Here is a 27,514-nt window from a genome sequence, read left to right on the forward strand (position 1 = left end):
AGAGTATGACATTCGTGTCATATATCGCTCAGGCCTCAAGCATACTGACGCGGACGCTCTTTCGCGCTCACCGCTGCCTCCCTCTTCGTTGTCTGATGAGATCTGCGCCTACGATTTGTCTTCGCTTGCCACTATCGACATGGCCACGGAACAGCGGCGCGACCCGTGGATATCTACACTTCTGGACTTTCTTTCAAGTCACTCTCCAGGTCGTTTGTCTAGGGCGCTTGCCCGCCAAGCTCACCATTTTTCAATTCGTGACGGGCTGCTCTATCGCCGCAATTATCTTCACGACGGAAGTAAGTGGCTTTTAGTCATCCCCCGTCATCTCCACGCCGAAATTTGTGCTGCTTTCCATACTGATCCCACGGCGGAGTGTTGAAAACCTACACACGCTTGCGTCTACGCTTCTTCGGGCGTGGAATGTACCGCTTTTTCCGCCATTTTGTGCGCTCTTGCCAGTCTTGCCAACGCCGCAAAACTCCTCTCAAGTCTCCTGCTTCATTGCAGCCGTTGCCCTGTCCTGCCCGTCCGTTTGATCGTGTCGGCATAGATCTATACGGTCCCCTTCCTACAACTCCAGCTGGCAACCGCTGGATTATCGTGGCAGTGGATCATCTGACCAGCTACACTGAGACATCATCACTGCCCTCTGCTTCCGCACGCGACGTGGCTGTCTTTATTCTGAAAAACCTGGTTCTTCGCCTTGGTGCCCCTCGCGAACTTCTCAGTGACCGCGGACGCGTTTTCTTATCAGACGCTTTTGAGGCTCTCCTGAAAGAATGCCGCATCATACACCGCACCGCTACCTCGTACCACCCTCAGACGAATGGACTGACAGAACGTTTCAACCGCACTCTCGGTGACATGCTGGCTATGTACGTGAACACCGACCATTCAAATTGGGACCAAGTTCTACCGTTTGTTACTTACGCATATAACACCGCGGCGCAGACCACTACTGGATTCTCTCCATTCTTTCTCCTTTACGGGCGCGAGCCACCCTGTACCATGGACACACTTTTTCCCTACCGCCCTGACGTTTTCGAATCTTCCCCGCTATCCGATGCCGTCACATACGCAGAAGAATGCCGTCAGCTCGCCCGCTCTCTCACAACAGAAAATCAGTGGCAACAAAAATACCTCCGTGATACCGGCGAAGCTTCGTCATATCTCCCGAACTCTCTGGTGTGGCTCTGGGTGCCCTCCACAATCCCTGGCCTTTCAAAGAAATTTCTTGCTCGCTACCAAGGGCCATATAGGGTCCTCCAGCAAACATCTACAGTCAACTACGTAGTTGAGCCCGTCACGCCCTCTGCGGACTTGCGTCGCCGTGGTCGTGAAACAGTTCACGTGAACCGATTGAAGCCATTCTATGACCCCGCTGTGCTTTCCGCGCCACAAGTCACCAGGATGGCTCCTTTTTTTACCCGGGGGGAAAATGTACTGTGATAGTCAGCACTTCCGCCATCGACATGCACCAGTGCGTTGTGCGACGAAGACGAAGTACGCTGGGCTCGCCGTTGCAAGGTCCTCTCCTCACAGCTCTCCATCTGAGCGTCAATAAACGCCCTATTACAATATATATATATATATATATATATATATATATATATATATATATATATATATATATATATATATATATATATATATATATATATATTTCGATTTCCTTCGCGACTAGGGGATAGCCAAAATGGCGGCTTTGTATGACGCAGTTGTGGTTTTTCACCTTCCGTCACGTCAAAAAGTCCGGAAAATTTCACGGCGGAGGGTGGGGGGGGGGGGGGGGGGGGGAGGGGTTGAGTGCCCGAAGTTTTAGATCTCCTTATACTTTGATTTTATGGGGTTCGTGGCGATGTCGCAAAGACGTTCGAAATATCGAGCTCGTCCGAAAACTTGGGGTCCGAAAATTCCGTCGTTGACTCAGCTCGTTCTCTAGGTTTGGCACTCTGTGGCCCAAAAATTCATTTATTAATTCAGGAAGAGTGAAATCAGTCCGACGAAGTTATAAACTCGATAACTAAATGGCTTCAGACTCATCAAACTGATGGAGAGCGGTGCGTGCGATTCCTCTGTTATTGTCACGTAGGCGTCGCCTAGAAATGCTGCCAAGCTATAGGTTTGCGAGACGCATTCAATATCGATCTACTGCCGGGCATTGGCTCGAAAACCATCGCCGTGCTCAGCCGAGTTAGTTCCCATTGACTTCTGAAAACAGGTACATCATCCCAGCTCCGGGCAAGTGATATAAAAGGTTTGCTAGGTCCTTTTTTTTTACATAACGTTTCATTATTTATCCCTCCTAGTATTTATCCTATGAAATGGTGGGGGTAACATTAAGAGATAGGAAGCGTGCAGAGTGGGTGAGAGAAATAACTCAAGTTACTGACATTCTAGTGGAAATCAAGAAGACGAAATGGACATGGGCAGGGCATTTAGTGCGAAGAGAGGGTAACGGATGGTCGCTTAGGGTAACAAACTGGATTACAAGGAAAGGAAAGCGTAACAGGGGTGGCAGAAAGGTGGGCGCATGAGGTTGAGAAGTTCGCTGGGGTAAAGTAGTGGATGCCACTAGCACAGAACCGGTTTAATTGGAGAAATATGGGAGAGGTCTTCGCTCTGCAGTGGGTATAGTCAGGCTGATGCTTGTGATGATGATAATAGATGAATGAATCATTGTCAACATTTAGCAGGCGCTATGTCCCTTCCTGACTGAGTTCGAACTTTCAGGCCAGTTTATCCACATAACACACATTAGTGAGTTGTTTACCTTTGAACTTTACGTTTGAATCAAAGCCTCTGTAATTGTGGTCAAGCTCAAAACAGCTAAGAATCGTTGACAGTGTTGCATTAGGAGTGGCGCAATCTTGCCGCAGCAACGTAAAGAACATTAGTGCTACACACAAGTGCAAACCATATTGAGCCCCACTACTCTGTGCTCTGCATTTGTTTTTTTATGCTACACCCACGAACACGAAGAACAAAGAAGTGTGTCCTTATCAGCTGTCGCCGTTGAAAGAAAAAAAGCCCGCTTTAGCTATCTCTGAATTCTGCTTGTTTCTTCAGGAGAGTGACATGAAGGCCGGTGAGCAACCCGAATCAGGCAGAGGATCGCCATCCATGTCGTCCCGAGGGACGGCACCTTTGCCCCTGCCAGAGTCCAACAAGCATGGCCAAGACCGCAAGCACCACGATCATTCACCTGCGTCGGTTGCCAAGGACGACGGTTAGTGGAGTTTAGCTCCACGTTGTTGAGGATATTATAACAGCCCGGTCATAAATACTGACACAAAAGTATGTCGTTTTGAAAGCAGGTACAGCTCCTCCAATAGACACAGAGAAAAATTCAAATGACTAACTTGGAGAAGGGCTGAAGGTCTCCTTTCTATGGTCTGTGTGCTCGGTCGAAGATGGATGAATACGTTCCTGAGTACAGCAAAAACAATAATAAAAGGCTCTGTCGCTCGGCCGCATATTACGAAAGGAGTCTTGTCTTGGTGACAGAGTTCTGTGCGCTTATTGGTGGCTTCAGTCTTGCAACCAATTTAGTTTTGTTCCCACTCCAGATATTTTGTGGCGGAACATAGTTGACTGTATACTGTTGACAGGATACTTTTAACGAAAGGAGAAAATTCTGGCTGCATTGGACAAACCTTAGCTGCTAAAAAATGCAAAATAGGTAAATTTATTTCAATTGAAGTTTATTTTCATCGTATCTCATGCAATGTTTGTATGACCCTGGTTTGCATGACTCAGCAGTGGCGAAACAGCTCCCCGACAAAAACAAGAATCAAGGACAGCAATTACTGTATCTATTCATTCATTATTTATTCATTATTCAGGTCCGCACACTGCTCAACAGAGTCAAACGCAAAAAAAAAACAAAACAAAATTTGCCGAATAACTGAATACAAAATAAGCATTGTACAAAAATGAATGAGGAAAATGTGACTAAAATATTAAAACGGAAAACAAAAAGCAGCATACAGAGAGTGCACACAACAAAGTTAAAAAAAAAAAGCAGCAAACAAATTCACATGCTGTTAGTAAATCTTGATGCTGCAGGATCATAATAAAAACATTAGGCGCAATTTTCAGTTTAGGGATGGACTCTAGGAGGGGGCAGAAAAAAGAAGAGGCTCGGTTTCCGTGCTGCTAAATAAGAAATATTATCTGAGGAATGATGTCCCAGGATGTTCAGAACATAGAAAAATTGTCTAACGTTTGTACACCCACTATGAAAGGTAAGAGTGGGGCCACAAAGATACATCTGAGGGAGGAATGAACAATCGTGCGCCAATAGATGACCGTTAACGCTGTACTGGTATGCTTTCCCGCCTCCCGCAATTTTCTGATTGCGACTCTATACGTCCTTTACAGACGTACTTCGGACGTCGACAAGACGTGGAGCATAGTAGATGCACAGTATTGCATGATTTTATTGTTTTAACGTTATCGCTTTAGGTTTGACGTATGTCTATGTCGACTCCACAGGGAACATGCTAGATGTACAGCATTACGCAGTTTTTGTCATCGCTTTACACTGTAAAAACAAAAACACCTTTTTGGGCATTTGTCTGATTCAAAACTACCTTACACCCTGAGTCTAGAGTGTTCGTGCCATTGGAAATCACCTCTTGCATGCCAAAGGGGTGCTTTGGTTGGAGAATATGCCTTAGGGTGTTACGGGCAAGCAATATCACCTAACATGCTGGGGGTATATATGGCTGCGTAACTTCGTAGCCTTTTATACACAAGCAGCGCTGCTAATATAACCCAACACCTAAATAAAGCACCAAAAGTAACGCTAAAATTAAAATTACACACGAGTGCTTTCTGAAAATTAAACAGAAACTGAAACAAAATTTCACAGCCAGGAGGCCGCCGGTAGCTACGAACACTCTTTTCAAATATGGCCGTTAGCATTGTGGGGTGCGTTTCGACCACGTTTCGGCGAATGCTGAATGTGCTTCTTCGATTGTGTACCCTCGTGAAATGTGTTGCATTTCCCATGCATATGTGTTACAGAAGTGTGTACGCTTGTGAAGTGCCTTCTACATGTGGTGTTTAACGCAAACGGGCATTTATCGTGTCGGCAAGTGTCCGGGCTTCTTTTTGCTTTGCTCAGGCCGAAGGACTGCTGCACCGCTTTATGTTTGAGATGTTCGAAAGAAGAAGGCATGGACGATTTTTTTTTCTGCGTGACTAAGAGGTATACGCGCCGACTACATTGCACTCGCGCTGAAATATCACTGGTTGGTTCGGTGCCGGTGATACGAAGGCGGACAGCGTACTTTGCGGCTGACCCAATCGTCTGTAAAGGTAAGCCTATTCTCACGCATATTGCGCTTTGTGGGAACAGTGTCCTACCGGATTGCTGCATTCTGTGTCTTTTTGTGCCGGAACGCTCCAGAATGTGCTGAAATGAAAACGTGAGACACGCGCTTGTTTTCACCTGGCTGCCAAAATGACATCGCACATGTGGTAGATGTCGCGGCGAGTTACGCAGATTTCGCGCAAGAACATCAGTCTCAACTTTCTTGAACAGAAATAATGTATGTGCTACGTTTCCTTGCATTTTGTACGCGCATGAGGTTCACGAAACGATTTTCGTTTCTTGACAGTTTGATACTTGCGCTAAGTTCGCAACGACTCGGTTTTGTTCTACCGTTTCCGTTCGTGCGGCAAGGTCATGTTGGCGTACTACCTTAATTCTCCTAGCACTCTCGACTCCCCCCTCCTCCCTTATCTCTTACACTTCGCGCTCGCTCTCCTGAAACCTCTTTCATGCTTCGTCATCTTCTTTCACTCGGAGCGCTGCGACCCCCCCCCCCCCCCTTTTTTTTTATTTACTCTGAGCATAGGCGCGCACCGTCCTGCTGCTCGGGGAGCGTCCTCCCGCAGCCCTTCTGTTTAAACTTTTTGTTCGAGGAGGCTATGTTCGTTCTCGGCGGCCGTTCAGCGCGGCACGCCTCTGCGCTCGTGCTCTCGGCATCGAAGTGCGCTGGTCGGCCGGCCTGGTTGCATAATAGTTTATTCCAAACTGTGTAAACTATAGGCCGCTATCATCAGCCTATGTTAACTTCCCCGCGTCTGGATTTGGTTTTTTTAATCACAATGGGAGCATTTTTCATTTTACGGGGACCATATTTTGCGGTTGCATGGAGTGTGAATTTGCATTTTTATTATGCTGCTTTTGTTATGGCGTTTACTTTCGCTCTCGAAGAATCATTTATGTACGTATGTTATTTTCAGCAAGACTTCAATTAAGGCACTTGCACACGTGCTAAGTCAGCTGATGTGGTTCAAACCATCCAGTTTTCATTATGTTTGTGGTCACATTTCAACATAACTGTTTTACCGCATTACTTGATTTTTGTAGTGTCTTTAGACTAGAATATAAATGGATATTCGATACTGATGCCTCAGCATTCAAGTTGAGGTCGACAGCTTGAATTCTGTGGCCAAATATTGTACCGGATGTTGCTATTACAGAGTTTGATTCTGACCAGATGTTTACTTTTTTTTTGTCTTTTTCTTAAATGTACATATGAAGCGGTTATCATAGCCTTAGTCGCATATGTTTACCTTCTTTGCTCATCACAGTGCGCATATTGCAGGCAAATTTGTGACTTACTGTTAATAAAAATTTTGTAATGTATGTGTTGAAAGCAGTTTACTGATTTAAAGGGCCCAGAAAACAATTTGACTTTCATATGCTAACAATGCATGTCTGTAGATTGTCTCTAAGAATTGAAGCCTACTTTTTAAAGCTGAGCGGGGACCCTTAGTTTAGAGATATATTACATATTTTATTGCCATTCAGCCGTGTGCCAAGTTGACTGAAGGAGGATCATAATTTTTGCTTTGTTATTTTTTGTATTAGTCTTCCCTTAATATTGCTTGCAGTTTGGCAATGAGTGGCAAAAGGTTTTTGCAGTTTTCTAACCTTAGTAAATATTTGTATTTGCTGTTTGCTAATGCCAGTTTTTCTTTTTTCAGATATGTACAAAGGCATCAATTGCCTTAGCTTTTGTACAATGATTTTTAATATTCAGTTACTTGAAACATTGAGTAAAATGAATTCTTTATGGCTACCATTCACACAAACTTGCAGTTCTTACATGACGTCAACATGCTGATCAAGAAGGACGGCAAAGAGGCAGTTGAAATTGGCCTTAACAAGACACTTGTCTTGGTTTTGAAGGACACCATTCGTGCAAGAAAAAAGGACATTGCCCGGGGGCTCGAAGTATGTTCTGAGGGAATGCGTGAAAGGAGAAAGAAGCGTAAGTATTAAGCTGTTTCCTTCTGTTTGCTGCATGTGCTATCTATTTGGCAGTTTTTCGCTAAATGCCTACATTTTTGCCATTTTGCATTGCCTTATAGATATACTAAAAACATGGCTGAGCATCAGAAAGAATAATAAAACCATAACTAGCCTGTGCATTTCTTCATATGTAACAATTTTCGCATTAGCTAAATTTAAATTACTTATTGTTCTTCTCCATTGTGATGGTGCAGCCTTTTCGAATCTGTTCAACTAGTAGCAGAGAATTAGGTGATACCTGATTCAAATCTTCACTAGCTTTGCTAATTTTTGCTGTCAGATGTTTGGCTTTCAGTTTGAGTGTCTCTACATGTTTTCAATTTTGTTTATTTGCCTTCCTAAATTAGACAATAAATTATCGCCTCAAAACTCGGCTGTCTCTTTTTACCTGCAAGGAGGTACACCATTGTTGTGTTGCTTATTTCTATTGTAGATGTACAGACAGTATGCATTCTGCAACTCTTGGCAAACATTGGGAACCAGCCGGGAGCTCTGGATGTTGTTTGTATCATTTGTAAGTTTTCTCTTTGTCATTTGAATATTCAGGAAGCCTACTTGGAACCGACATTATTAGCGAATTTTCTTTGTTTCTAAAATGGTTTACAGTCTAACTTGTAATATGTATTAGTGATTCATAATTCAAATAGAAATACTACACAAGTTTTCATCACAACTGTGAATTCTTTGCTGTGAAAGGATTATTTGCACTGTAAGTACAATCAAAAGCACTTTTAAGAGACTCCTGCGATCACATGCTTACCACGTCGTATTGCATACAAGAGTCACCTGATGAAGCACTGGTAATGTCAAGATTGGTGCAGTGTGCCATTTGACTAAGCACTCTGCTGCAGTGGACCAGCAGTGCTTTTTCAGATAGCTCTTGCAGGCAGCTTGGTGGGGTTTAGCATTTGCTGGAAAGGGGTCTCTCAACCTGCTCATGCATGCTAGTACCTAACATGTTCCTAATGTCTGGAATATATAATCTGAGACTGCTTCAAAAGAAATATTTGCCACATTGTCTTATCCTACAGGCTTCTGAAGATGTCTGGAATATATAATCAGACTGCTTCAAAAGAAATATTTGCCACATTGTCTTATCCTACAGGCTTCTGAAGGTGGGTAATGCAGTTTAATAGTTGTTTTAAAAAAATGCTGTAATTTGCTAGCCAAATTTGAAATGATGTAATAAATTTAATTCTTCTGAGGTTAGGTTTACCACATTGGTTGGGAGAAAATACTGCTGTGTTTCAAGGTTCATGCTGTATAAATATAATGCCTTCAACTACAGATGCTAACATTTCATGCATTAACCATGTGGCACTGTCATAGACATTCTCATTTATAGTAAACATTCTCAATAAATCCAAATTGTTATTTTTGCATTTCAAGGTAGTCAACATATTTTTAGTATTCGAAGCTTTAGTATTTCAAAGTGCTTAGGCTGCCTGCCGCTATAACGATTACAACTTCTTGAACACTTGAGCTTCCTGCCGCCTCTTGAGGCCCACCACTGATGTTCTGGATGCCTATGCATACAATGTGCTATGCGTGGAAAATGTTTTAACATGCCATGCTTCAGTGTTGACATTTTTTAGAGCTTCTGCTGTTTGGTTGTTTGGTAATGCTCTGCTGTTGCACATGTAATTGTCGCTCAACTCAAAGCTCCAGTGTACACTTTCAATGAATAATGTGTGATGAAGTTTCAGAACTGCCACATAGAGCAGCGAGAACACTTTTTCCTTGTTACTAAACCTTAAATGTAAACACTTCAGGAAGCATTGCGATGACCTAGGGCTTGGCTGGTTCATACTTAGCACAAGAAGACGTGCAAAAGTTCAGAAATGCATTATGTGTTATGTATTACATGCACTTGGTTTTTTTTTTTTTTTGTAGTGCCCCAAGTATGCTCTTTCCACGTTTTTTTTGTTTGGTTCTGCAGTATCTACTTGGCCAGTGCAGGGTATGCTGTAGGCCTTGTGTGAAGCCTTCAATTGAACCAGCTGTTAATATTTTAGCAGTAAACACCATGCTCCAGTGCTGTTTATTGTTTATTTACATTTCTAACTATCATAATAAGCATTCCAGTTCATGTGAAATGGAAAGTTCGTGGGGCAGCATAGAAGTTCTCTAACCCAGGTGCTTTTGATGAGTGTAGCCATTTTTGTTTGATAAAATAGCTTGCATAATCTAAAATTACCATGCAACAGCATGCTGCATGAATAAAAATGGGTTGACCTTATGTGCTCTCATTTATGACTTGATCAGACTGCTGGCTTTGTGCCTCCTGAACCAACCATAACAGTATACTCTGCATTGTTAATTGTGAGATAACCACCAGTGGTTTCCGATAGGGCCCTTTTCCAGCACACTGCTGTACACTAAAGGGGCATTGGCGTATTCTAAATATAGAGTAGAAAATATGTTGAATTTGCTTTTTTCCAGGTGCAGTGCATATTTATAGAGCTGCTCTGTTATGCACTTCTTTCACAATTTTATCAAGGAACAGGAAGAAAAGCCTGCCACGCCGTGCGTCGGATATACTGGGAGCAGCATCAAAGAAGCTGAAGAGCGTGTCCTCTTCATTCAGCACCGGAAGCTTCTTCGAGTCATCGACTCTACTTAGGGTATTGTTCCAATAATGGGTCGATTTTGGCTGTTCAATCTGACATATGACAAGGGGTCCGACAATTTGTGCTGCTTTATAAAGCACCTCTTTCTGGGCGTCTGCGTGTCGAAGCCAAGATGCGCTGCACGACGCTTTATTTCATCGCTAAAGGCCAAATTTTATGCAAGCGCACGCGTTGACACTGACAAAGCATAGGATTAATATTGTGTACTGCGATTATTGTTCCATACGACTAAAAGTTTTGTTGTTGTTTTTTAAGAAATGTCACCATGCTGTTGTGTTCATTGTTCGGTTCTGTTTTTGAAAAAAATTGTATATTTTGTTGTCTGCATTTGTTGGAACTGTTTTGCTTCTTTCATTTTTTTAGGTATTTACGTACATACCATGTATGTTTTTGCCCGTCTGCTAGGCTCTCGGTGGAGAGTGGCAGTATTGTTAAATGAGGTTCCATAGTGCGCATCAATGAAGAAACAGAACACAAGTGCCCCCCCCCCCCCTCCTCCACGAGCACCCGAGCACCCACTAGCCCGAACCCTGACCCTTCTATGCCGAATAAAAGACTTCCAGTTTCCTTCTGTGTGGCATTTTTTTGTAACATGCTCTGTGAATTTGAAAAAATCATACTGGCATCGGCCATTCGAGATGTCAAAATAATGGCATGCAGCATCTCTTTACATGCTCATTTGGCATTACAGGTGGTTAAAAGGGATACCATTAAGCTTGATTGCAAATGTGCACATAGGAAAAGCATTAAGGAACGTGTAGTGGCAAAAGTAATTCCTAATTAGGGAATGCAATATATGGACGTTATCCGCACTGATTTTTATCAAGGGGTGTAAGGGTGCAATGCCACTGCTTCCACCCTGCAATAGGGTGTAAAGGTGATGAAAACACCCCAGTGCATTGGCCCCGTAGAAGGGTGTTATGACCAACCGAAGCGCCTTCTTTGAGGGTGTACTGGCACTCTGAAGCCACTTTTTTTCAAGGGTGCATGGGTGTTAGTTATAGACATGCCAAAACACCTAATAAGGTGTTTTTGTTTTTACAGTGTAGGCTTGACTTATGCGGGCCAATATACTAAAAACAGGCTTATTTTTGATATTACGTAGAATCGAATGCGTGAACTGAGCTAAAAGAGTTGATTCCTATATACATATTCTACAAACACTTTTATTTTATAGCTTTGTATTAATATCTCTCCTAGAAACGTTTGTCTCCGTTTAGCTGTAACAAACGCGATGCATTTAAGATATCACTACATTGTATGGAGAGATATATGATCGGCATGATCATGATTTATCTATTTGATGTACACTGTGAAAAGGAATTCCTCCAGTGAGCTCCGTTAGCGGCTGCCTCAGACCATTTGTGGTCATGCTATGCTAGCAAATTTCTGAACTTAGTAAATTCATCAACGTAATCACTTCTCCTATCTAGATCCCGTCAGTGTATTAACTGACGGGTGACCGTCCATCAGGTACATGCCCTACTATTGTTCATTGATTTCTTCCAAGTTTCACGGAAGTCATACTAATCAGCATTTCATTTCTACTCATTCCTGTACCTGCTGAGGAGAGACCTGTCTCACAGAGAAATGCAGCCCTTTTCTGGCCTGGAATAAATCTAAATGCGTAAGCGCTATCACGGACATGAGAGCTCTTCTTTTATGAGTTCACATCCTCACTTACTCCACGTTTCCAGCGCAGATGAAAAATCTTTTTGGTCTTTCCTCTTGCTTCCCTTCAGAGACACATAACAAAAGCATTGTACCTGTACTAAGCGCAAGCAGCCGATCCTGCCGCAATGTTTGAGATATTACATACACTGAAACCAAACCTATGTTTTTAGCTCGCAGTTCATTTAAGTGAACCAAGAGCAAAATTACACTACTGTAAATGGCAAAGGATTCCGACCAGGGACCGTATAGTCTTTCTGGTCGTAAATTACACCGTGATAATGGGAAAATTATTAACAGAGAAGTGTTGATGATTACGTGGAATCTGAAGAGCCAAAAGTGGTCCGGATTTCTTCAAAAAAGGTCATAGACACAGTATGACGTTAACTTGGTTCTCATTATCCAAGCTTAATTGCCCTATACGACGGCGTAGTAATGGAGTCAGGTTAACAGCAACTTGGAGACAATTTCGAGTCCGAGCATCATTAGTGCGAAGTAAGCACTACGTGCCTAAATACACTGAAATGACACGGCAAATACAAAACAAAAATCCCACGCAACAACTGAGAAAATGAGTGATTGTGCGTCGTCCTATCCAGTCTTGTGTTGGCTACGCCTTGCGATCGCATTATAGTTTCAAGACTTATTACCAACACTCCTGGCGTTACATTCTTTTTGTTCACTTGTACTCACTACTTACTGCAGTTGCTTTATAGCAGCTATGTCATTCGGGTGTTCAGCATGAGGTCGTAGGTTGGAATCCTGGCCACTGCAGCCCCATTTCGATGCGGCTAAGGGGACCAACGCCTCACGCACTGTGCTGTTCACGTTAAAGCACCATCATCGATATTATGATGGTGCTATCCCTCATTCTCCATGGATCAATTCGGGACGTCATTCACCATATAATGTTTCTTCCAAACACCCTTCTATGCAGCCATTATTTGAAAGGAAACACAAGGGGGAGAGGGGGGGGGGGGGGCTGCTAATCGAAAGAGATCTATAGCGAAAAGCGAGCCTCAGTCATTAGTTGTGAGCCATCTGCTACGTAATATGGTCATAGTGAGTAGCGTCTTAATTGGGCGCATTAACTGAACATGGTGCAACTGAGTGATGCATCTGACGTCCATGGCTAGGCGGGTTATGCTCTCAGTCTTAGTATGTTTGAAGTAGTTTTCTGAAAGCCCTATTTCTCTCGCCGAGTATCCTTAGTGAACAAGACAGAAAGCATAATGTATTTGTGAAGGCTAGCGACCCCTGGGTGCCTGACCACCAACTGTCGTGACTATAAATGGCACGCTGCCGGCGATGACAAACGCGGCGTTCTTTCTTTATAACACTGGTTTACTGATAGCATTAGCCTTTTCAATGAAGTGAGCTCTCAAGTCAGCTGTTGTAGACGTGTCCTTATCATCATTATAGGGCCGTACATGTTTTACGAGCCTGCTTGAGGGTCGCTCGCGTTCGAATGTTATCGCAGATGCTTCCGATACTAGTCGTTGTATTCACTGACATTCATTCTTTTTCATGCTGCACATATAGAGGGTGAAACTGTGAAATTGATTATGATTCAGTGACATCGCCAACTTCGTGCCATATGTAGAGGTCACGAACGCGCTATCACGCCTACTGCTAGAGTGGCGACAATTGGGAAATATACGCTGTTGCTGTATTTAAGCTTTTCGTGTATTTAGTGCGGTGTAAAATTTTGGCCCGTGATTAATTTTATTTAAAGGTTCAAATAGAACAACGTGTACACAGCAAGAGAGGACTGAGACGTTGCGTGCTGTCCATAGGTTTCAAAAAAGGAGAGTGTAGATATTCTAGAAGATTAGTTACTTTTTCAATTTCATTTCCAGTTGGCGAGTGATGCTTGCTGCGTATTTCCCTGTTATTTGCTCGGTATTATTTCTTTTTTTTTGGGAACTAATGCAATGTACAGTTCACACACACACACACACACACACACACACACACACACACACACACACACACACACACACACACACACACACACACACACACACACACACACACACACACACACACACACACACACACACACACACACACACACACACACACACACACACACACACACACACACACACACACACACACACACACACACACACACACACACACACACACACACACACACACACACACACACACACACACACACACACACACACACACACACACACACACACACACACACACACACACACACACACACACACACACACACACACACACACACACACACACACACACACACACACACACACACACACACACACACACACACACACACACACACACACACACACACACACACACACACACACACACACACACACACACACACACACACACACACACACACACACACACACACACACACACACACACACACACACACACACACACACACACACACACACACACACACACACACACACACACACACACACACACACACACACACACACACACACACACACACACACACACACACACACACACACACACACACACACACACACACACACACACACACACACACACACACACACACACACACACACACATATATATATACATGGACTGCAAAGCAAACTCTGTTTGGTGAGGTAGTTTGTTGGTCTGTGGCAGTTGAACGCGCTGGAGCGTATGGTACATAAAATGTAGGAGCACTGGAGGGAACCCTATTCCCCCGAGTACCTGGAGCTTACTTCAGCGTGAAGCGCGTTCTCAACACGCTTTGTTTGTTTCAGCTTCCAGTAGGGTATCATAACACTTCAACATGAGGCGGAATCACTAAGCCGATACCAATGTGTGTGTGTGTGTGACTTGCGGAAAACGATTTCGGCATATGTAATGCAAACATTAACCTACTGTTTCCACTGCAGCCGAGTTATAATTAAGAGGAGCCTGAAGGTACGGAACTGTAGAATATCTTCAAATAAACGGAAGTTCGAATTAAGTGAGCCTGAGACAATGAGGTGCCGCTGTATGAACCGTGCAGAAGGATCAAGAAGCAGCGTTTCCGGCTACTCGGCGGTGGCGTCGCCAGTATCCCAGCGCCGTACTCGACACGACGACCGGGAGCAGGCGGACGACGAGGAGAAGCCCAAAGTGCGGGAGGAGGGCAGCATGCTTAAGAACGTGTGCCACGTGTGGGCCGACGAGGCGGCCGCCGCCAAAGGGGGTGCTGACGATGCACCGCCCAGGATGTCCGGCACCATACAGGAGGCTCCTTCCAGCGAGTTCTGGAGGCCTCCTCACTTGACGTACGCAGCTTAAGTGAGACGAAATCAGTCTGGTGCGAATGGGAAGATGTGTTATCACAATGCTTTGTAAGCGAGGCGTTTTTTTTTTTTTTCAGGACATTTTCTTTCCATCTTTTTTTGCGCGGGAATACGAAAGCTGATCCGGGCCCGCATGGCGGCTGAGACTCAGCCCTAGACCATGAGACAGCTAGGCAATGGTGCGACACATCGCCCAATTATTGAATCCCCGTGATGTTTTCAATTGGTTGAGGACACGTGTAATTTTGTATACCTCTTTTGCACGTAACTATAGCCCCAGTAAATTGAATGACCGGTCTAATGGAGGTGAGAAATCGCCGATTTAAAGGACTTAGGCATAATTTATTTCCAATAATGTTTGGAAAAGTCGGCCTCTGCCTCACACTGCCGCCTCTGCTTCCATTTCTTGATCGTGGCTCGCAGTCAGACGTTGCCGTCTCCGAAGACAAGCTCGGAAATGCGGTTCCACTGCAACCCGCGTGACACATTTCTCGTCAGCTTCGGCTTTTGCATGGGCATCTCCGGGTTATGGCGCTTCCCTGCACTTATGGCCGAGCACGGAGGTGAGACATCTAGTACAAAATAACGGGTTCCACTGTTTCTTAGGGGTTAGAGGACGGCTATACAGATAGACCACCTAAACCTTGCGGCCTTGATATTTAATATATAAGCGCACAAACAACTACACCGAACTGCTAATGAGCTCTATCTGTATTTCTCCTTCAGTAGCTAATATATTATCTGCTCCGTATCATTGGACTGGCTGTGGCTGCAGAGATAATAAATCGGAATTCCTGGCAAAATTTGGATCGCACGAGATCTTCCGCACTCGTCAAGAATAGTGCCGTCTTGATACCTCGCCAATTTTTTTTTTACCAAGGTATTCGTACCTTAACGAAGGAGCTTGTATTGAAGGTAGAAAAATTTAGTTCTTTTATGTGATCAAAACGGGATTTTGAACGAGGTACACATTGATCTTTGCTTTTCTAAAACTTGAAATAGAACGTGGAACGAGCTTTCCTCTGCTGCCATGTTTGTCGAAACATAGATGAAAATAGTAAAACGTTTGCATTTAAAGGCGGAATTTTATCTTAATAATATAGCAACGAACTGGGCGGCGGGGATGTTGCCCCGAAAAAGTGGCCCCAAATGATCGGCGTGGCATTACTGGGATGGTCACGTGGTCGTAATGCTCCTGCATGCAGTATATGCAGAACACAGTATATGCAGTATATTGAAGTGAATACGACTAATATATCTCAATGAACCTTAATCTACCCTATTTCACCTTTTAGTTCATATTAATTCCCCTCATAATCTCATTTACCCGCATTCCATCAACCCTACTCCACCTCTTAATTCACCTTATTACATTTTTTTATTCATTCCAAGCTCTATGTTTATAACACCAACGGGCTCACGTTCACGTGTACGCTGTGGCAAACCGAGTAGTTCAAGGGTTCGCAGCTCATATGAAAACTTGTGAGATCGAACATTTGTTGCCACGGCGTGCTTTTGTTTTCTGCAACTAAAATAGACATATAAATGGAACCGTATAGAGTTTTGTCATGCGCCACGCAAAGGAAAAACAGTTTAACTACACCACTCAGCTAAAATATGGGTCAACGAGGTGCTATGATCAAGAAGTTGCTCAACGTAAGTGCGTTGGGAAACATCATTTAAGTCATAACGCTTCTTAAGGCGATGTTGGACTCCAGGGTAAGGACAGGTCAGGATAGGGCACCTGAAAGAATAGAGGGCGCCTTAAGAAAGAATTAAGGGGCTCAGTACATGTATATAGGTTATCACTGTTTTCTTTGTCAACTTAGCACAATAGTTTTTCCATTGCCATACATTGCCGACGCAGTGAAGAATTTACGAATGCGTGGTAGTATTTTCGATTCTGCGTATTGTTCGGGCTGTAGAGCCATTAGAGTTTATTAAAAACAAGTCGCCCTCTGCAAATGCACAAATTAGTGGAGGCCACCATCGCAATGAGTGTTTGTTTCAACTCTCAGAGAAACGAATGTGCTTTTATATCGCTTTCTCACAATAAAAAAAAGTCATGATCCGCACTTCTCGCTTTAGGTGTAACAGTGCGAAGACAAATGTTTCTGCTCCGAACATTTTCCCTGGATACTTAGGTTAGGTCATGTTAAGTATGTCTAGACGCTTTTTTCCTTCTGAATGGACACGGCTGTTGCAAACCAGCGCTCCTGTGTGTCCTTCTTCTATACATCTTCTCCCCTCCAAATGTTATTCTTATTTGCATACTTCTGTCTCGTGGCGTCTCGTTGAGCTCAATGTTCACATTGGTTACCTAGCAAAGGAGCCGTGTCATTGCTGTGGAGCATCCTACTGCTATTACTTTAATCATAAGCTTTAATTCATAATCAGTTATTCCCGCAAAGAATGCGGATAGTAAAGTGTAAAATGTACACCGATACTCTGTTATTATAGTCCTGCAGATATTTGAAATATTCGAATAGCGAATTCAGTATGCTTCTATACAATTCAAACATTGGTTATTGAGTTGATTGTGAACGGAAAATAGTATTAGTTTATCAGTACAAATCATAATAATTCACCAATTCTAAATATTATCAAGTCAACCGGTTTTCTAGAACTGTTTCTTTTTTAAACTCATGTGATAGAAAACTACTGTTATGAGTTTTGATTCAGGCGTATGGCGACGCTACTTATAAATAATATTCGATGCAGGGAAAAGATGGTCACATTGCCAAGGCTCGAGTCCAGAATTTTAGAACACCTTTCAATTCCTATCAACCTGTGAGAGATTGTCAGATATGGTTCGGCATATAATGTTGAGGGTGATCTAAAATTTCAATGCGTGCCAAAAATTTACTTTCAAAGGTTTTCCTGCGCTCGCGGAGAGTAGTGAAAACTGACATAAAATACTAATGGGCTGCGTTTTTAGTATATTTGTAGGATAACTAGTGAATATTTTATTGTAGAAACAGCGTAAGCTTGAGGTGAGTAGCCGAAACTTTCTGCTGAAGTTTGTCCTACGCTCGCAACTAATAATTAGAAATGCGTAGAAAAAAAAAAAAAAACTGAGCGGGTTTTCGAAAATGATATCCCTAAACTGCAGACCTGCTACAGGAGTACCAGCGGATATTTAGAATATTATCGCAAAGCGATACAAAATGCGAAATAAAAAATGCATCCAAGAACTCTTTCGCGAAAAAGGTCTCATATTTGTTAGGGGTATACCACAGCTAGAGTTGTCCCCACGATGGATTGGAAACATTCCTCAGCCTACATGCTAAGGGGTGTGTTCGCAACTGCAGCGTCTTTTCTCCTGGCCTGCCTGGTGATCTACCTCCTGATGGCTCAGCCCGTCTTCTACCTGGAGCTGTCCATAGGGCAGTTCATCAGCTCCGGAGTTACGAGGGTCAACAAGTGCTTCCCCTTGCTCAGCGGCAAGTGTATCTGTCTTCGAAAGGACACCGCGTCTCCTGGAGAAGTGTTATCTGTTACTACCCATAACCTTGAGTTCAAATTGTCATTGTTCTCAGTGCGAGTGTACTGGAGGCCCAGACCTGCGCTGATTGGTCACCACAGAGAATGTCACTGCACTGCACCATGGCACGCGAAGACCACTGCTCCTCACACCTTCCTTCGCACTACTCCCTGCTCTCCTAAAGTGATTCTTAAAACTTTTCGTTGCCCTGCTATCAGTGAACAGCTATCACTAAACATTAACGTTACACAGTCGTAACCATCCTGAGAATTTGTGTGAATTTGCTGGCGAGCAGCAGAGAGAGATGGTTAAGCCTCCTAAACATCAGCTTCTGCTTCGAGAAGAAATTGGTCTAGAATGGCTATCATATCGGTAGAGAGGAGTTTTGTTATTGCTATTTTATTATTGCTATTTGTTATTGTTTTCCACTCCTTGCCGATCACAGCTGCCTTGAGCGCTTTGAAAACAACTGCCTACAGCTTTTTTCTGGCATCAGCGTCATCGAGCCGTAATAGTTTATATTTACGTGCATACACCTCTTATCACAAGTGGTATGTAACAATGTGTGACCTACAGCAATTTCAGCCAGTCAGAACGGCGCACAGTGCATGAATATGTTCGTCCCCATTTGCCATTACCCGAGTGGGGCTTCATCACTATGAAGGAAAAAGGCTCCATATATATCACCATAAAGGTGCTTAACGTAGGTATAACGAGCCTACTGTCCAGGTGCCATGTTTGCGAATGGCCGCTCAATGCTGTTCTCTTTGCCACAGGTGACCATTGTTTTTAGGCGATAGACTCAATAGGCTATGTTGTATCGCCGAAACGTGGAGGCCAATAACTGGGGGAAAAACATCTGTCCGCAAACGGAAATGAAACATGCATAGTAATGAGATGATTGGCGGCAAGGAAATTCATGATAATGAAATAATATGAAATACGTGGTCATGAAATCGGTGGTAAAGAAATTAGTGATAGCGAAATTAAATAGGAAATAGGAGATAAGAAAATTAATGATAATGAATTTAAGTAAGAAATAGGTGATAATGAAATTACTGCTAAGGAACTAGTGATTTGGAAATTAGCGGTAAGAAAATCAGTTATTAGGAAACTTGTTGTAAATAAATTAGAGATAAGGATGCTTTCGCTTTCCTCTTATGCGTGTTACCGCGGCGATTTTAAAGTTTCTGTCTTCAGCTTCGCTTGACAAGTGATGAATGTATACACATATTTTATCGTTTACCCGGCCTGCCTTCTGAGTGAGAAATGCAGGAAAGCACTATGTAAGAACAGGTGAATTAGGGCACAACCAAGGACACGGTGGGTATACAAAAGTTATGTGACATATTGAAGTAGAAGTTTAGGACACTTGGTAAGACTTGTTTTATAAGGGGCTTAGTGCGAAACAATAGTGCGAATAAAGACACAGGATGAGACAGTGGAATGCGAGACACGCACCGGTGTGCTTTTTCTGTACACTCTGCTCTTACCTTCTTGTGCCGTGTATTTGCAATGCAGCATCCGTTTTCGTAAATACAGTAAACGTTTTCACTGAAACCCGTTTTTCACACAGGACTTAAATCTTTCTACCCCGAATTTCTCCTACAATGAGCGCGCCAAGCTCTGACGCATGTTTGACAGGGCTTCGCCTCCTTTGTCGCCGTTTACAGACGTCTATTGTAAATTTCTTTTTTACTGCGCTGTTTCAAGTTTTACTGTAAACCAGGCAGCCCGAATGAGTACACTTGAGCAATTCATTTATTCCATAGAAATCCCTTAGCATTACAATATTAAACCAATCAGAATGATATATTATAAAAATATAACATAGCATAGCAAACATTATATCACATTATATAGCATAGAAGACCAGAGCCACATCGCCCCAGAAAAAAATTATTACATAACACAACATGCCATGCTATATACCAACACAACATAACTGGCCGTTCGCTTTTCTTGCAGGCATCGGTTACGTGAGCGTGTGGTACGGCTTCCTGCTGGCCATCTGCCACTCCCTGCGCGTCACCTACTCGGTCTTCTACCTGTTTTACGGGGTCAGCCAGCGGGTACCCTGGTCAAACTGCAGGGATGCCTGGAATGCCGACTGCTACTCCGCGGCCACAGAATTCGTAAGAGTGGCCTCCCTCTTGCCACAAGTGTTCTTTCACGACGCTTCGCAGATGTCGACGCCTAAGCTGATATGCGCTTGGCCTGTTGAGTGCAAGCGAGCGTCTGTGTGGTTTCCTTGTCTCTGCTTCCTACTTCCTTTTGCGCTGTTTTGCACCAAAACATGACGGCCCACATCCTGCTCCCTCGAAATTGCTATTTCTTTAGAAATGCATCTATTAAATATTCTAATGCGACCACCATTAATGTGCCTTTGTCCAAAAAAATCCAGCGCTGGCATTATAAGCGAGCAATCCCGAACATGCGATTGGCAGTTGATGTGGCTGAGCAGCCTGATCACTGATTAACCGTTGGGCTGTGAGATATCGCAATACGACATTGCATTATGAATATGGTATATGTTATTGTTCGGTTTGTTGTCCCAAAGCCACCTAGGCTATAAGGAACGTAGTAGTGGAGGACTCCAGAAATTTCTACCAGCAACTGGGGTTCTTTAACATGCGCTGACATCGCACAACGCATTACTTTTCGCCTCCGTCGAAACGCGGCCGCCGCGGCCGATATGTTATACCGCGTCTGTGGATTCAGCTGTCCCGTATCATAACCTGTCAGCCACTTCAGCGGACGCATAAACGTTTTCAGGCAGCTTTTCCTGAGCTTAAAGGGTTATATGGGAACCGAGCACTCCGGGACACCTTGGACCCCGAGTCAAACACGGCTTGGTTAAAGCGAGCCTTTATATATTTCAAATGGTCTTGATGTATGACTGCATACTGTAAAATGGCTTACTGAGTAGCCTAAACGGGAAAACTCCTGAAACGCGGTTCGAAAGTGTGTGCACGTTATAGCCTAAACACGCAGTCCTGCTTCGGCTGAATATTGCAAGCTATTACAAGCGCTTGGCACGTTTTTAATTATGTAATGCACTGGTGTCCTTTCCTACCTGAATATTCAACAACATCCCATCACTCAGCACCTCATAGCTTCAATCATTTTTGTAAGATGCATATTTTCAGTCGGAAGCTCTGTACGTATCCTGTACACGCGGAAATGGTGCGGCAACGTCAGATCAGTAGGGTATGTAAACCAGTGATTGGAGTGCAAATTATTTAATAATTTAGCTAATAAATTGCTTCCTTTTCTGTTTTGGCTTAACCGTGCGTTTATTACAATGAAACCACATTTGCTTGTGCATATAATACTTGAATGAACCAGCCGCGGTGGCGCAGTGGTTAGGGCGCTCGACTGCCAAGGATGCGTGGTCAGATCCCGGCCGCCTCTGGATGGAGGCTTAAATCAAGGTTCCCGTGTGCTGTGCGATGTCAGTGCATGTTATTGAACCTCAGGTGATTGAAATATCCGGAGTTCTCCACTACGACGTCTCTCAATTCCTGAGTCGCTTTGGGATGTTAAACACTATAAACCTAACAAAACCATATTACCTGAATTTTAAAAACGCAGCTCCGTTGCAAATACGTCAACGCGCCGAGCATGCTGATGGTCAACGACAGCGCGGCCAGCAGCAACGGGCCGGAGGCGGTCCATCCGAGTACCGTGTACTGCATCAACGCATCCAGGACCTCCTCGGAAGCCTACTTCACGTATGCGTCTGCTTTATATAAAGTGGGGACCTGAAGGAATTTCTTGAATTCTATTCGAAAGTCTGTGAAAAGACCGTTTGAAAGAGGAGTTAGTTTTACACATTAGGAACAAAAAGAAAAAAAAATCAGCAGAGTAGGCGACAGGAGACCTACATTACATTTACCACATGTTGTCGATGCTGCTGCCGCTGGCGACACGCTGCCTTTTCTTCGACTATTCGTAGTTCCTAGTAACCAGAAAGATATCGATTGACCACCGTTATGTCTTCTCAAGTTTCTGTTTGAGTCATGGACTGCTGGCTTCTTTTGTAACTACCTTTTAATATATGGCAAACATTCCTGAGCATACGGTGCAAAGCTGCTTGTTAAAAGTAGAGAAGGCACATGAGCCAATGGTGTCTCACTAATCACCTCCGTAACGCAAAGTTTGTTAACCTAGCTTTATTAGCGGCGGTCACATCAGCGATTAAAAAAAGTGATTCTCCTCTCCCACCTTAACTCGGCGCACACCGGCGCGCAAGAAAAATGACCAAGGCCCAACGTCACCCAACCACGCCCCATTCCACCTGCGTCACATGGGAGCGGCTTCTGAGTGGGCGCGCCGAAGAAGCTGCGATGACGTCATCTGAAGGTTTGCGCGCTGAGAGCTGTTGTCCTAATCGGTTGCGAGTTGTCACCAGGATCACGTTTTAAATATTACTTTTATAGTATGGGGTTAAGGGAAAGCTTTTAAATTTGACTCGGAGCTCGTAAAGACCACCTCTTCAAATTTTTGCAGTGAAATCTGACTAAAAATGCTATTTCAGGGGCCCTCTAAGACGTAAGAGAAAAAGATGTCTACAAAGTGGTGTCGTATTGGCCTACTGTTATAGAAGCGACCGCAATAAAATATCTCAGTGATTAATATGACCTCTTAATGATTTGGATTGGTAAAATAAATATAATTTTGAAACTACAATACTTAACGATATTTGAGGGCTTCGATCGTGTTTGCGGGGTCGAAGGGTCACTTGTGCAGTGTGAGAGTGGCCCCATTACAGTGCATAGAGAGGAGCGAATGGTAAGCCCAGTATTAGAAACACTATGCTCATATTTATCATAGAATATGTGCTCCGCCATAGGACTACTCAATTGCACTATCGATCACAACTTTTTTGTGTTATTTACTTATATGTATCTATAGTTTTTGCCCCGTCCTGAAGATTTAGTAGACCTTGCCAAGCAACCTACACTTTTGAAGAGAAGTAGATTGCTTTAAAGCGACATTAAGGAGTTCTCCGTCGAATACTTTCTGAAATAATTCGATTACACCGGTATTTTTGCGCCAATTTCTGCTTGGCAGACATAGTACTAGCAGACTTGATATGCAGAGGAAATAGCCTTTAAAATCGTTTCTCCGGGCCAAATCAATCTGGTATTGTCAACTGCGAAAACAATAATCGGACCGCCATTTGTTAATCAGTATAGATGCAGGCGAAGATCCAAGGCAAAAACCAATCCACTGCACTGAAGCTAACTTTCGGAATCGTTCGATGCTCAGAAGAACTGAATTTCATATTGTTTTTTCTTTGTTACAAAATCTCTTTTCTTAAGCGAGTGTACTTATTATAGTGCAGTAATCTATTCATACATGCTAACTTCAAATTTACCGCAATGCTCATTATTTGTGAACTTACAGCTAGATCATAGAGTGGGTCATTTGATTAAAGTCAATTTTCTTCACCATAGCAATCGGAGAAATAGGCAGGCTGGTCTCCGACAGTTAGTTTCTGATTATAAAGTACCTAGTTAACTAAAACAGCGTCAACGTAGAGTCTATTTTGGAACATAAAAGAGCCTAACTTTATAATTAGGTGTAGGACGCTCCTACTTCCATAAATGCACGAACAAGTTTATGTACCTTATGACCTTGATTAAAAGCCGCATTTCTTCTGCTTTATCGGGGGCGTTGCACTTATCAATAAAAATGGCATATTTTCAGGTGATATCGAAAACTTTATTGATAAGAAACTTTGACATACAGCCTCGCGCTATCTCTGGTGCCTACTTCCACATACCTACAGCTTTCTTTGTCTACATCCATACTCGTGGGTATCTCCTTGCAGCCCTTTAAATGAAGTCATATTTAGCTCAAGCTAACGTATTTAAAACTTTATAATTTTGAATATTTTAAAAACGTCCGAAACACGCCGCTCCACATAATTAAGAGTCCATGAGCAGACGAACTGCAGTAATCTTGTTGACACCCTTCTCCTCCGTGTCAATTCGTGTCCAGCCAATGTAATCTCCTCGGGGTGAAGACATCGCAATTGTTCTATTGATTGGAATGTAACTGCGCTGCTGGCAATGGTGGAAGGTTTTGATAATGTAAGCTATCGCCCCGTGACAGCTCTCCGGGGAGAATGATGGTCGAAAAACTTTAGGTTATGGTTTAACGTTGGTTAAACCTAAAGAGAAGCGAAAGCTTTACGTACATAGCTAAGCTCATCTTCAAGCTTGGGTTAAACACATTGTGCGTTTCTCCAAACACAAAGCCCGTTGTTCATCGGTCTCTTTGGCATGCTGCCTTTTCAGGGCCTCATTCCGACGTGCCTTCTTTGCGTTCCGATGCGCTACTGTAGCAGGGTGTTCGTCCTCCTTCATTTTGTGCAGTGTTTTCACCTAGGCAGGACCCAAGGCTCCTATTTATACACGTATCGCCTCTCTAGCGCCCTCTACTTCCACGTCACAGTGACATCACCTCACGTGACCTTGACAGTATCACCTCTATACTTCCACGTCACACTGACCTCACCTCACGTGACATTTACCTTGACAGTGGTCATGGGCCACTTGGTGGCCTACGTGACTATGCCGCAAAGTCACATGGCGATTACCAGGCTTAACACAGAAGTTTGACCTCTAAATCTCATTCAAGGTGAAAGCTGTGCATACCCGACTGCTCGTAGCTACCTGGCGTAGTGAAGCTTTCGCTTCGAAAATTTACTCGCCGCGGAAATGGGATTGCTCCTTGTGTCTTCGTTTCAGAGTTGTAGACCAGGATTGAGCGGGGGCCTTAGTCCAGTGTATGCGATATTCACCCCCTTTGATAAGATCTTCGGAACTTATTACGCCCCGGAACCATTCGCATCCACAATCGTACAATTGCTCGCTTTCGCGAAAGAAAAAAACAATTTGTGCTTCACTTTTGCTAGGCTAGTGTCGACATCCAGGTAAACGTTGGAATCCGCGTCTTCAAGAACAGCCTATCAATCACAAATGCTGCGTAACTCCGGTTGGAATCTAAAGTACATTCTGTAGTCAGTTTTCAGAATCTAGCAGATAGAACTCAGTGTCTGCCATAAACTGCAATGTCGAGCACTCTCAGCAAAGTAATCTTGCTGGCACAAAAAAAAAGAAACGCGGTAACCTCCAAACGGGCTAATTTTATGTGAACTGGTAGCGTGTAACATTTTTTTGAGTTTGATGTCTCTGTGCAGTTCCTCGACTGAAGAGCTGCGGTATAAATCCCGAGAAAAAGTTGTCCAAACAGCTTTCATGATTGCTTAAACGCGATTTGCAGCAAATGTTCAGATGCACATCTGACCTAACTTGACTATTCGGACATGCTGAGTCTCAACTACGCCCACTTTTTTCGAGAAAAGCAATAAACACACACGACTGCATTCATTACAATGTATGTGCAGTAAACATCCCTATCTTTCAAAATTTGCACAATGCTGAATTGTGAGCGAAGTCACGATTATTCAATACTAGAAGTGCCTGAAAATTGCGGATGCTTTCGTACAGCCGATTGTATCAAGAAGTGGCCGTTCATTGTAGCATGTGCGACTATACCGGGTCAGAGGAGAGCTTCGTTTGCCACGGTAGACTCGGCGCCAGAGCCATGTATGCAAGACTGTATTCACACTGGTACACATCACGTCTCGTCTTTTCGCAGCAGTGATGACACGCTGAAATGAAGTACAGAATAGGTCGTCTTGTTTCATTCGCTGCTTTCACGCAATTCCCACGTTTAATGCGATACTATCACCCCCGAGCGTCCACTTTGAGAGTTTGAAAGTACTGCTCTTAAATGTCTTCAAAAATGATATGTGCATTAAAAAAAAATATTAAAACGAAATGTTATCGGCTGAAGCGGTGTAAAGTGTTTAAAAATGAAGCCCCTCGACGCAGTAAGAAACGATCAAGAAGTACGCGTGTAACAGAGTACCCCTATGAAGGTGCATCATTTTCTATCTTATAATTATGTTGAAATGTCCTAAAAATTATCTTTACTAAGTGAATACCTGTTTCTCATGAAGAGCAGATAAGTACGCTCTAAATAAGAAAATTTGTGATAGTGCGATTCGCCGCTTTTCGGGAATTGTAGCCCGATAATCGCGGTATCACGAGAGACGCGTAATTATGTGCAGCTGACAAAGATCCTATCTTGAATGTCCTTGTATTGTGAATAGCTACAGGCATAACCGGAAGCCGTTGTGTGCAGGGACTTCGTTCTGCAGTTGAGCAGTGGCATCCACGAGTACGGCCACATGAGACTCGAGCTGCTCGTCCCCATGACAGCGGTGTGGGTGATCGTGCTCCTGGTTTGCACACAGGCGCCGCATATTATCCACGTGGTGAGCGGGCCCTTTTCAGGCTCTCATGGTCGCGTATAAGGCTGAAGAGACACTGACGCTAACTCCATATAAATTATGATTATTTGTGAACACCAATCAATTCGGCTTCTGTGGCTGTATTGATATTTGTTTGGCTACCAACTGCGCATTGACCTATCTGAATAATGTGTTCAAATTCATAACTTTTTCTCGACATTTCACTGCTAGTTGTTAATTCGAGACAAAAAAAATCAGTGATCCCTGCTTTAAATTGAATTATTGCATCACCTAGCCTCAGTGACCAACATATTATAAAATTCTCTTTTTGTCGTGATCGTATTTACCCTTTAAATCTGGCTGGTGCCAAGTATACTCACTATTTTTCTTTGCAATCCTTGTTTGTTAACACTCGGAGAAAACGCAACCTGCTTGCCAAAAAAAGCGCGTCAATTCAAGAATGAAAATAAAGCTTTGTTCATAGCTTTCATTTAACTTTCACATTACATGCCCGCTTTCTTGGTCAGGAATATGACCGTTCATAAGGGCGAACATTTTACTCCTTCCCGAGCAGGTGTACAGAGTGCTGTGCGGGGTGGGCATACTGTGCCTCGTTCCGTTCATGGCCGAAAGCATGTACCAGCACTTCACGCTAGCGGGCTTCCTCGCGAGCCTGACACCGGACCTGGCAGCGCTGGCCAGCCGCCAGGTGGGTGTAGTGCACGCACGTCCAGGTAATAGCACTAG

At 43.6% G+C, this 27,514-nt stretch overlaps 1 protein-coding gene and 1 long non-coding RNA gene across 3 annotated transcripts in view; both read left to right on the forward strand.

Annotated features, from left to right (window-relative positions):
• Positions 1 to 27,514, forward strand: part of LOC146179448 (uncharacterized) — a 76,476-nt gene that overhangs the window by 30,260 nt on the left and 18,702 nt on the right. The window contains exons 9-13 of the mRNA XM_084579885.1: positions 3,073 to 3,232; positions 14,669 to 14,933; positions 22,105 to 22,107; positions 26,659 to 26,791; positions 27,342 to 27,476. Coding sequence (XP_084436011.1) covers positions 3,073 to 3,232; positions 14,669 to 14,933; positions 22,105 to 22,107; positions 26,659 to 26,791; positions 27,342 to 27,476 — 696 coding nt within the window. The remainder of the gene's footprint in view (positions 1 to 3,072; positions 3,233 to 14,668; positions 14,934 to 22,104; positions 22,108 to 26,658; positions 26,792 to 27,341; positions 27,477 to 27,514) is intronic.
• On the forward strand, positions 7,012 to 9,907 carry LOC146179449 (uncharacterized). 2 transcript variants are annotated; one of them, XR_014700926.1, is made up of 3 exons: positions 7,012 to 7,295; positions 7,770 to 7,850; positions 9,837 to 9,907. It is a non-coding gene; the product is annotated as an uncharacterized LOC146179449 (long non-coding RNA). The 2 variants fall into 2 exon arrangements; XR_014700925.1 differs by lacking the exon at positions 9,837 to 9,907 and adding an exon at positions 8,368 to 8,422.

Source organism: Amblyomma maculatum, chromosome 9, assembly GCF_055883805.1.
Source record: "Amblyomma maculatum isolate TAMU_Amacu chromosome 9, ASM5588380v1, whole genome shotgun sequence".
Classification (NCBI taxonomy): domain Eukaryota; kingdom Metazoa; phylum Arthropoda; class Arachnida; order Ixodida; family Ixodidae; genus Amblyomma; species Amblyomma maculatum.